Source organism: Gekko japonicus, unplaced genomic scaffold (genome assembly GCF_001447785.1).
Source record: "Gekko japonicus isolate JY-2015 unplaced genomic scaffold, Gekko_japonicus_V1.1 scaffold5220, whole genome shotgun sequence".
NCBI lineage: Eukaryota > Metazoa > Chordata > Lepidosauria > Squamata > Gekkonidae > Gekko > Gekko japonicus.
The window spans coordinates 1-11,592 of NW_015175531.1; the positions used below are offsets into that span (position 1 = coordinate 1).

Below are 11,592 nucleotides of genomic sequence, written 5' to 3' on the forward strand. Positions count from 1 at the left end.
ATACTATGAAAAGAGGGGGTTTGGCACTATCGGATTGGACATTGTATTATAAGGCTACTACAATGGGTTGGATTAAGGATTGGATTAATTTAGAGAATAATAGATTACTTAAACTTGAAGGCCATGATTTGATGTCAGGTTGGCATAACTATATATGGTACCAAAAAAAGATGCTGACAAGTAATTGGGCACAGCATTGGATAAGAGATGCTTTATATAAGATTTAGCAATCATTATTAGTCAATCCATCACGGTTTACTTTTATTTGTTATAGTTGTTTCCATGGTTCTCTCTTCGCTTGGTCTGGTTAGTACTTGGACAGGAGACCACCAAGGAAGTCCAGGGTTGTTACGCAGAGGTAGGCAATGGCAAACCACCTCTGTTCACTTCCGCCCTTCAAAATCCTACCGGGTCTCCATAAATCAGCTGTGGCTTAATGACATTTTCCACCACTATCCTGGATCTTATGGGCTGGCTAGCAGGATGGCCTCCTAAAAGCAGACCAAAGAACCAGCAGAAACAACAACAAGAAGAGGAGTAGGGTTTTATACCCCGCTTTTCTTTACCTTAAGGAATCTCAAAATGGCTTACAAATGCTTGGTGTAGTGGTTAAGTGCGCGAACTCTAATCTGGGAGAACCAGGTTTGAGTCCCCACTCCTCCACTTGCAGTTGCTGGATGACCTTGGGCAAGCCATAGTTCTGTCAGAGCTGTTCTTGAAAGAGCAGTTCTCGAAAGAACTCTCCCAGCCCCACCTACCTCACAGGGGGTCTGTTGTGGGGAGGGGAAGGGAAAGGAGTTTGTAAGCCATTCTGAGACTCAGAGTGAAGGGTGGGGTATAAATCCAATCTCTTCTTCTTCTTCTTCTTCTGCTTTCCTTCCTCTCCTCACAACAGACACCTTCTGAGGTTGGTGGGGCTGAGAGAGCTCTGAGAGAACTGGGACTAGCCCAAGGTCACCCAGCTGGCTGCATGTGGAGGACTGGGGAATCAAACCCGGGGCTCCAGATCAGAGTCCGTCCGGCTGTTAACCACTACACCACGCTGGCTCAACAGATCAGGTATCTGGTGAGCCTTAGTTCAGCAAACAAAACAATGGACTCCTGGATGGAGACATGCACACTGAGTAGGACTCCATGCTGCGGAAAGCTCTCTGCTCTTTCTCCCGTCGTTTGCACATGCACCGCTTGGGGTCTGTGTATCCCAGAGAGCGCTCCCTCCCCTAAGTTCCGAGTCAATCCCTTTGTGCCGCTTCATAAATAACTTTTTCCTGCCCTGAGATAATTGTTGTGCCTGGCAAGCCACGGACACCATTTCTTGTGAAGTGTGGCAGGAGTGTTGCTTTTCATTTTAAACGCAGGGGTCAGGAAGCGGGGTCTCCGAGCTTCGGGAAGGCTTAATTAGCTGTCCAAAATCACATTAGGGGGGACAGCCTCTCACGGAGGATGCTGAAGTCTACAAAGTGGCTTCCAGTCTCTTATGTCTTATGGAAGGAAAGAAAGAAAGAACTGATTATGTGATAAGCCTTTTGCTACTTCAGAAAACAAGCCGGGGATCGTGACTGAATATTCCCCACATAGATACCCGGTGCTTTTTTTACATACACAGTAAAGTGCTTTCTTTGTGAAGAAGCCAGCCAAGAAGATAGTAGGTGGGACTGCAGAGAAGGGAACAAGACAGCCGATATGCTCCATAGCGCCCGCCGATGACATTAACAGCGGGCACAACAGAGAATATAATCTGCCTGCCACTTTCTCAGCCGGCCACTGCTAAATAGTTGGCAGAGAAGGTGGCCGGGCAGATGATCGACTCGCGTTACGCCTTCTCGGCAGTCTCATCTGCCACGTTCTTAGTCCAGCCTCTTTGTGAAGAGGCCAGTCAGAAAGGAGCATCCGTACACTGTCCCAGTGTACACCGGCGCACAAAAAAGCCCTGTTGGTATCATCTCTCCTTATATATAAAAGAGTTTTGGTGTCCCTCCTGCAAATGCTCCCGCAGCCTTTGGCTCTCGCACCTGCCACTCTGAAGGATCCCCTGGCTGCATTGGCTGGCTCCCTTGCCTCCGTCCCGCCCACAGAGGCGGCGAGGTGGCCGGCAGCGTCTCTGGGTCACTGTGCTCTGAGTCACCCGAGGGGACGGGTGCTCCAGCGGCTGGAGGGGGAGCAGGCCCACTGGGAGAAGTGGAGAAGAGGCGCAAGAGCCACACACATTCAGAAATGCCATGGTCGAGACAGCAGGGCGGCGACTGCTGCTGTTGTCGTCATCCGGGGCAGCCGAGGCGACTCTGACGCTGCTCCACGCTGCGCCCCGCCACCACCACCAGCACCGAACACACCGAGAGGTCTCCCTGATGCGGGCCCGCTGCCATGCCAAGACCCTCCTCCTGTCTGACCCCGGTGGAGGGAGCTGGGATGCAGGTGCTGGCGGAGCGGCTGTGCTCTACCCACCGCTGGGCCTGGGGGACGAGGCCGCCGCCACCCCTTCTCCCGAGGGGGGGCTGGCAGGCAGTGGCCCAGCTAGAGCTCATTGCATTTGTCTCTGCAACGGACCTTCTTCCTAGTTTATATACACACCTCTTCATATAGAAAACTAGGGTTGTGCGAGGTGCTTACCTCTTGCTGGCGGGGGGTGGGAGGAGCTTTTCAGGAGTGGGGAATGGGGCAACGTCACTTCATATGATGCCTCCAGTGTGATGATGTCACTTCTGTGTGAGGTCATCACGTCAGGAATGTTGTACCGGGTTGTGGCTGTTGGGGGTGGGGCTTCCCCCACCAGTCAGTTGGCTGGTGGCGGGCAGGAGCCCATGAAATTGGGAGATCCCCCCATCCCACCTGGGGGCTGGCAAAACTATCCTGTAGGGGTCCAGCAACAGCACATAGAGGCTGGAGGCACCGAGAAGCCGAAAAAGATCGAAAAAAGATCAAAAAAGTGGCAACTGTAACAACTACCCAGCCGGGGCATGCCACGAGATGAGCCTGAGCCTACCTGGAGGTCTGGGGGTGTTTACGAGGCGCGAGGTTGCTTGTCGGGCACCGTGGACGACCAACCCCCCCAAAGAGAAACCGAGTCGGGCGGAGCCGGACTGGCCGACCGGAGCTCCTGGGCCTGCAGCCAGAGACTATCGTGGGCCTGCCCCCGAAACGAGCCTGAGCCGGAACGAGCCTGAGCCTACCAGGAGATCCGGGGGTGTTTGCGAGGCGCGGCGTTGCTGTCGGGCGCTGTGGACGATCAACCCCCCCAAAAGAGAACTGAGACGCAGACAGCCTCTCTGTTCTGTTTCAGGAACTAATTACTAAAGGGTTTTTTCCCTGTCGTTTCAGACAGACCCATTTTAGTAACCGGCTGTTAACGGAATATATTTAACTGTTCATACAATGCCGATTGTCTCCCGTTTGGGAAGCGTGCCTGAGGCGTTGTTGACAAAAAACTGCTTTCCTCAGGTCTTCAATCCCTTCTTCCGGATCTGAATCGCTACAGTGGGCTGTGTAAGCTCCAGTGACGGCTTTTTCGCGCCCTTTTGCCCCCCGGCGTGCAATCTCTCCTCTCTCTTTTTAAAAATATTCTATTGGGAGCAGGGCTATTTTTGGGCAGGAACGCACATCCCGAGGGGGGGCTGGCAGGCAGTGGCCCAGCTAGAGCTCATTGCATTTGTCTCTGCAACGGACCTTCTTCCTAGTTTATATACACACCTCTTCATATAGAAAACTAGGGTTGTGCGAGGTGCTTACCTCTTGCTGGCGGGGGGTGGGAGGAGCTTTTCAGGAGTGGGGAATGGGGCAACGTCACTTTATATGATGCCTCCAGTGTGATGATGTCACTTCTGTGTGAGGTCATCACGTCAGGAATGTTGTACCGGGTTGTGGCTGTTGGGGGTGGGGCTTCCCCCACCAGTCAGTTGGCTGGTGGCGGGCAGGAGCCCATGAAATTGGGAGATCCCCCCCACTCCCACCTGGGGGCTGGCAACCCTATAGAAAACATAGGCACTGGAGAGAGGGCTTCTGAGAGCCAGTTTGGTGTCGTGGTTAAGTGCGCGGACTCTAAGCTGGGAGAACCGGGTTTGATTCCCCACTCCTCCACTTGCAGCTGCTGGATGACCTTGGGCAAGCCGTAGTTCTGTCAGAGCTGTCCTTGAAAATGAGCAGCTTCTGTCAGAGCTCTCTCAGCCCCGCCGACCTCACAGGGTGTCTGTTGTGGGGAGGGGAAGGGAAAGGAGTTTGTAAGCCGCTCCGAGACATCTTTGGGTAGTGAAGGGCGGGGTATAAACCCAATCTCTCTTCTCTCTCGGCTTTCCCCCGGAGATACCAGTTTTCCAGATGCAGTGCTTTCCCCACTGGAGGAGCGCTCAGACAAGAAAGGATTTCAGACAGCCTCTCTGTTCTGTTTCAGGAACTAATTACTAAAGGGTTTTTTCCCTGTCGTTTCAGACAGACCCATTTTAGTAACCGGCTGTTAACGGAATATATTTAACTGTTCATACAATGCCGATTGTCTCCCGTTTGGGAAGCGTGCCTGAGGCGTTGTTGACAAAAAACTGCTTTCCTCAGGTCTTCAATCCCTTCTTCCGGATCTGAATCGCTACAGTGGGCTGTGTAAGCTCCAGTGACGGCTTTTTCGCGCCCTTTTGCCCCCCGGCGTGCAATCTCTCCTCTCTCTTTTTAAAAATATTCTATTGGGAGCAGGGCTATTTTTGGGCAGGAACGCACAGGAAAGGAGTTCCGGCTGGCTCCCAAGTTGGCCACGCCCAGCAGGAACCCATTAGCATAATAGGCCACACCCAACAGCAGGAACTCATGGGTCCGCCGAATACAGCCGACGCCGAAGACCACCGGAAGGAGAAGAAAGAGGAGCCAAACCGAAAGCCGAGCCGACAATAAGCCGAAGAACAGCAAGTCCCTCCACTGGGCGCTGGTAGGGCAGTCCCCACCCCTGACTATGTGTGGCCATAGATAGGGATAAAGAGTAACTGTAAGCCGCTCAGAGACCCCTTGGGGTTTGAGCGGGATACAAGCCGAAAGCATAAATAAATAAATAAATTAGGATTGGCTACAATTAGGGGTGTGTGGCCTAACATGCAAAGGAGTTCCTGCTCCAAAAAAAGGCCCTGGGCTTTGACAACAAACAAGGTTAAGAGAATAAGAAGCAAAAGGTGGGTGTGGCTGGGTGACCATACTACTGGTAACACGCGGGTGTGGCCTAATATGCAAATGATATGTGCTGTCAGGGATGTGGCCTAATATGCTAATTAGTTCCTGCTGTTGGGTATGGCCTATTATACTAATGAGTTCCTGCTGGGCTTTTTCTACAAAAAAAGACCTGATTGGGAGCGCTATGATGCTGAAACAGGAGGTCAACTCAGCGTCATAACGCTCCCAGTAGAACCTTAAAAAAAAAACCCCGCTCAGGGAGATGGTGCGCACAGGGGGAAAATGGCGGGAAACGAAAGTGGCACAGTTTGGAGTGGCCAGAGCGCTTCAGAGACGGCGGCTTACCGGAAGGGAAATGCTGTGTGAAACAGCCGTCCATGTACTGGTTTCCTCCATGACGAGCCAATAACGGAAACTGTGCAGTTTAAAAAGGTAATGGGAAATCCCTCATGGTCTCTTCCACAGAGGGGCTGACAACTGGCAGGTTATAAAAAAAACCCCTCCTCATCCTTTCGTAGAGGTTTAATCAGTAGAAATGGGCAGCTGAAGCTTTTTCTGGCATGAAGTGCACTAACGTTACCTGATCATGGCTCTTCGGTCAAACTGATATTACAGGGACAGCTACAGGGACCAGTTTAGAAGTTGGCAACCTGACCTCCAACATGAGGTTGCCAAGTTCCCGCTGGGGTGGGGGGATCTCCTCCCCTTCCCCCCAGCTGCTCAGCTGGATGGTGGAAGAAAAAGAGTGGGGAAATGTGGGGGCGGCCATCGAGTTCAATCACAGAGTTCTGGCCAAATGCTGGAGTGTGCCCGGTGACATGCTGATGTCATTAGCGGTCATGCCAGATGTGAGGTCAGCGGTTTGCCGGTGACATCATTACGTCATCAGCGATGCCTCCATCCAGCAGTTGTGAGTCTCCCACCTGTTGCTAGGCTTGAGAGCCAGTTTGGTGTAGTGGTTAAGTGTGGACTTTAATCTGGGAGAACCAGGTTTGATTCCCTACTCCTCCACTTGCACCTGCTGGATGACCTTGGGCAAGCCATAGTTCTCTCAGAGCTACTTCTCTCCAGGGCAGTTCTCTCAGAGCTCTCTCAGCCCCACCTACCTCACAGGGTGTCTGTTGTGGGGAGGGGAAGCGAAAGGAGTTTGTAAGCCACTCAGGGACCAATTTCCCACAAGCACCTGCACTGCCCTCACTTTTCCCTTCCCCCAATTGTATCCATCAATTTCCCACTACTTGCTGCACAGCCACATTTTGACCTGCAGCATCCCCTGATTTCTCCCTGCATCTTCTCAATCTCAAAAAACAAGGATCTAGAACAGTGGTGGCGAACCTATGGCACGGGTGCCAGAGGTGGCACTCAGAGCCCTCTCTGTGGGCACGCGTGCCATCGCCCCAGCCAGGCCCAGACCATCATTAAAGTGTCGAATTCTCTGCCAAATAATTTTAAGTAAATGAAAGCATTTGGGATTACTTTCCTTACTTTGTTTGGATCATCTTAAGTTAATGTGTGAGTTGTTTTTTCGAAAGTAAAACCTCAGTATTCAGGTTAAATTGCCGTGTTGGCACTTTGCGATAAAAAAGTGGGTTTTGGGTCGCAGTTTGGGCACGCGGTCTCTAAAAGGTTCGCCATCACTGATCTAGAAGACGCGGGGGAAATCGGGGGATGCTGCAGGTCAAAATGCGGCTGTGCAGCAAGTAGTGGGAAATTGATGGATACAATCAGGGAAAAGGGAAGAGCGAGGGCGGCTCAGCTGCTTGTGGGAAACTGGTCTGAGACTCCGAGTGAAGGGCGGGGTAGAAATCCAATCTCCTCCTCCTCCTCCTCCTCTTCTTCTTCCTTGTGCCAGCAACACTGTCTCCTCACCACAACTTCATACATGAGCTGCTTGTGCAAACTTGGTCCAAATGAAAACGGGGAAAGACCCCCCCTCATTTGCGAGTCTTGGATCGCTGCGGATGGTGCAGAGTCCGAACAGCCACTCCACACACACCGCAGCGAGCTGGATCAAGATGGGTCACCATGTTAGTCTGTCTGTAGTGCTGGAAAAATGCCAAGGAATGTTCAAACTATCGCACAGTTGCACTCATATCACACGCTAGCAAGGTCATGCTCAGGATCCTACAAGCTAGGCTTCAACAGTACGTGGATAGAGAACTGCCAGAAGTACAAGCTGGGTTTTGAAGAGGTAGAGGAACTAGACATCACCCTGCCAACAAAAGTCCGCATGGTCAAAGCAATGGTATTCCAAGTAGTCATGTATGGCTGCGAGAGTTGGACCGTAAGGAAGGCCGAGCACCGAAGAATAGCTTCTTTTGAACTATGGTGCTGGAGAAGACTCTTGAGAGTCCCTTGGACTGCAAGAAGATCAAATCAGTCAATCCTAAAAGAAATCAACCCTGACGGTTCCCTGGAAGGCCAGATACTGAAACTGAAGCTCAAATACTTTGGCCACCCACTGAGAAGGGAGCCCTCACTGGAGAAGACCCTGATGCTGGGAAAGATTGAAGGTCAAAGAAGACGGGGACGGCAAAGGATGAGATGGTTAGACAGTGTCATAGATGCAACGAACATGAAATTGAGCAAGCTTCAGAGGACAGCGGAAGACAGGAGGGCCTGGCGTGATCTGGTCCATGGGGTCGCGAAGAGTCGGACTCCACTGTGCAACTGAACAACAACAAAGTGCCAGAAAAGAGCAAGACTCCTTGAAGGCTAACAAAAGCACCTTGAAGGCTAACAAAAATTTATGACGGGATGAGCCGTGACTCACGAAAGCTCCTCCCCTGCCACAAATTTGGTTAGCCTTTAAGGTGCTCCTGGACTCTGGCTCTTTTCTACAGCCGCGGGCTGATGGTCCTGGCAGCACAGATTAAAAACTACACATCACTCCTCTATTGTCTCCGAGGGATGACGTTGTCCCAGTTCCAGGACAGCTGTGCCGATACGCGAGTGGAAGAGCCAGCCCCACCCGGGTGTGCGGAGCTGGGTTTGCTCAGCAGAATCACACAATCGCACTTCACAAAAGCCTACCTCTAAAAATAAACTGTGCTAGGCTGCTGTGCAGCTGGGCCTTTTCAAAGGCAAGCGGCATTTTTGCGAGAGAAAGAAAAATAATTCTTGTTGTTGTCGCTGCAGCCGGCCGGCGTTCTTCTCGAAAGGGCACACCCCCTTCCATCCTCCCCTCTGGATCGATTGCAATCCCGAGGGGAGGGGGAAAAAAAAGACCCGATATTCAATTAGCAAAGCTTGTTTCGATGCCTAATCGTCAAGAGGGAAGTGTCTGGAAAGTTTCACACAATCTCTCGGAAGTCTGATGAGTGGTTGTGGCGGGAGGGAGGGAGGGAGAAGGAAGGAATTTGTGGCCCAGAAATGTTTTCCTGGCCTATCTCCTCTTCTTAGCAGGACTTGGGGCCAATGCTCCCTTTAAGATGTGGAGTCTTGTGAGCAAGAGTTCTACTGTGTGAGCTGCTGGCATGAAAGTTGTGAGCGCGGGCGATATAGCTGCTGCATGAATCAGTTTGCTCTGGAGCCATCCTTCCTGAGCAAACACAAAAATGTGTGTTGTTCAGTCGCACAGTCGAGTCCGACCCCATGGACCAGATCACGCCAGGCCTTCCGGTCTTCCGCCGTCCTCTGAAGTTTGCTCAACTTCATGCTTGTTGCATCTATGACACTGTCTAACCATCTCATCCTTTGCCGTCCCCGTCTTCTTTGACCTTCAACCTTTCCCAGCATCAGGGTCTTCTCCAGGGAGTGCTCCCTTCTCATTGGGTGGCCAAAGTATTTGAGCTTCAGTTTCATTATCTGGCCTTCCAGGGAACAGTCAGGGTTGATTTCTTTTAGGATTGACTGATTTGATCTTCTTGCAGTCCAAGGGACTCTCCAGAGTCTTCTCCAGCACCATAGTTCAAAAGAATCTATTCTTCGGCGCTCGGCCTTCCTTATAGTCCAGCTCTCGCAGCCATACACGACTACTGGGAATACCATTGCTTTGACCATGCGGACTTTTGTTGTGCTAGCTCACACTAACTCAATTTAGAGGGAATGTTGCTTGGGGAACAGTCCACTGGGCATTTCTCCCATGCGAGTCCACGGAAGAGAACAGGCACCTGAAACAGTCCTGTAGCCAGGATTTTATAATTCAGGGGGCCTTTAAATAGGGGGCAATGACATCACAAAATAAAATAAAAATTTAAAAAACTCACTTTTGCGGTGTTCGCACTCTGCCTGTCTACACGGGGAAGCAAGCTGTGCTTGGGGAAGGGGAGGCGGTGGGGAGTCCTCCAGGTGGCCCAGAGAGCTGGGGGGGGGGCCGGAGGACTTGATGGAAGTTGTGGGGCCTTGGCAGCAAGTCGGGGGGCCAGGCCCCGAAATGCCCCACTGTAGCTACGGGCCTGACCTGAAAGAATCCCTCTCCCCAATTTCTCATCGAAATTGCACTGGATGCTATATTATCTATATAAGTCTTGCGATGTTACACTTGGAAGATCATATACAAATGCTACTGTTGTTGTGACGAAGGATCTCCCCACTCGCCACGGGACTCCGAACACCATCCTTCTCCTCTAAGCAATTCATTTCCCATGCAGGTGGAGCTGAGAGTTCTCTGCAAGCGCACAGTGACCTCCGGCTGACCCCAGATCTCAAGAAACCGGTTATGATCAATACAGCCTTCACTGTTACCGTGTGTCGTCGATTCACAACCAAGGCGAATCCATGATATTGAGCCACAGGAAGAGACGTGATACAAATGCTTTAAAAACAAACGAGTAAATAAACTAGTTGTTGTTGATTTCCCGGGCTGTGTGGCCATGGTCTTGGCATTGTGGTACCTGGTGTTTCGCCAGCAGCTGTGACTGGCATCCTCAGAGGTATAACACAGAACGACGGAGGACTCTCTGTGTCAAGTTGAGGAGAAGAAAAATGGTAGGCAGGTAATTTATATCTACTCGGGAAGGTGGGGTAGGGCTGAGTCATTATCTTGTAGGAGTTCCTCAGGCTGTGAACATGCTAATGGAGGAGCTTTCCTGAGGAAGTTCTTTTGCATATGGATTGCATATGCATTCTAATCTTATCTGTAGTACTGTTGTAAGATGCAGAGCATTTTGTGTTTTTCAAGACTGGAAACCATGCCCTACTTTTATTTTTTTAAACTCTCTTCTTTCCTGTGGAAATGGTACTTATGTTCAGGGCTATTTTTGGGCAGGAACGCACAGGAACGGAGTTCCGGTTGGCTCCTGAGTTGGCCACGCCCAGCAGGAAAAAAAAAACATAATAGGCCACACCTAACAGCAGAAACTCATTAGGATTGGCTACATTAGGGGTGTGTGGCCTAACATGCAAAGGAGTCCCTGCTACAAAAAACCCCCCAGGGTTTTGACAACAAACAAGGTAAACAGAATAAGAAGCAAAAGGTGAGTGTGGTAACATGGGGGTGTGGTCTAATATGCTAATGCACTGTGATGTCAGGGGTGTGGCTTAATATGCTAATGAGTTCCTGCTGTTGGGTGTGGCCTATTATGCTAATGAGTTCCTGCTGGGCTTTTTCTACACAAAAAAGCCCAGCTTATGTTTATGAATTTCAATGGCCACCCTGTGCAATCTGACATGGCGATTGGATGGTAAATATGGTAAATAAATATTCCGAACAAGGTAAGCAAACTCTCGCAGGCTAACAGTTCTCGCCTCGGCTTTGTCTTCCAAGAAATTCGTAGGACGTACCTGATTTGTGCCCCCGGAAGCCTTCTCAGACTCATTTAACCTAAAGAGGAAGAAGAATGAAAATCAGCTTGCTTTTGCTTTAGCTCTTACCCGTTGCGTAAAAGTCCTGGCACTGTTTGCTTGCTAGGCCGTGCCAAGCCCTCTTGGCTCTGCGAGGGGTAATGTGTGATAATGACAACAACTGACAACAACTCGCTGTCATTACTCAGCCTGGGTTTTCCCTCGCAAGAGGGTTTCCTGTGCCTCTCTATTCTAAGTAACTGGATGGGCTCCGGATCCCTCTGCAGATGGCAGAGGCTCACAGCAGAACTGCACGGACCGGACCGGCTGCAACCAGTGATCGCGTTCAGTTTTGGGCACCACAATTTAAGGGGGATATCGACAAGCTGGAACGTGTCCAGAGGAGGGCAACGAAGATGGCGAGGGGGTCTGGAGACCAAGCCCTACGAGGAAAGGTTGAAGGAGCTGGGTAGGCGTTATGTATTGTGACTGAAACATTGCAGGACCGTGCTGCCAGAGACAGGGCGAGCTTGGAGCCGAATGACAATAGACCAACAGGATTCTGGCAGTAACCAATCAAGGTGTAGGACGGTGCTGCCAGAGACAGGGCGAGCTTGGAGCCGAATAACAGTAGACCAACAGGATTCTGGCAGTAACCAATCAAGGTGTAGGACTGTGCTGCCAGAGACAGGGCGAGCTTGGAGCAGAATAACAATAGACCAACAG

At 51.0% G+C, this 11,592-nt stretch overlaps 1 protein-coding gene across 1 annotated transcript in view; it reads right to left on the reverse strand.

Moving 5' to 3' along the window:
* Positions 1 to 2,258: 2,258 nt before the first annotated feature.
* Positions 2,259 to 11,592, reverse strand: part of LOC107122887 (signal-regulatory protein gamma-like) — a gene marked incomplete at its 5' end in the record, with an annotated part of 44,802 nt that continues 35,468 nt past the window's right edge. Inside the window, 2 exons of the mRNA XM_015426025.1 lie at positions 2,259 to 2,495; positions 10,867 to 10,906. Of these exons, the coding sequence (XP_015281511.1) occupies positions 2,259 to 2,495; positions 10,867 to 10,906 (277 nt within the window). The remainder of the gene's footprint in view (positions 2,496 to 10,866; positions 10,907 to 11,592) is intronic.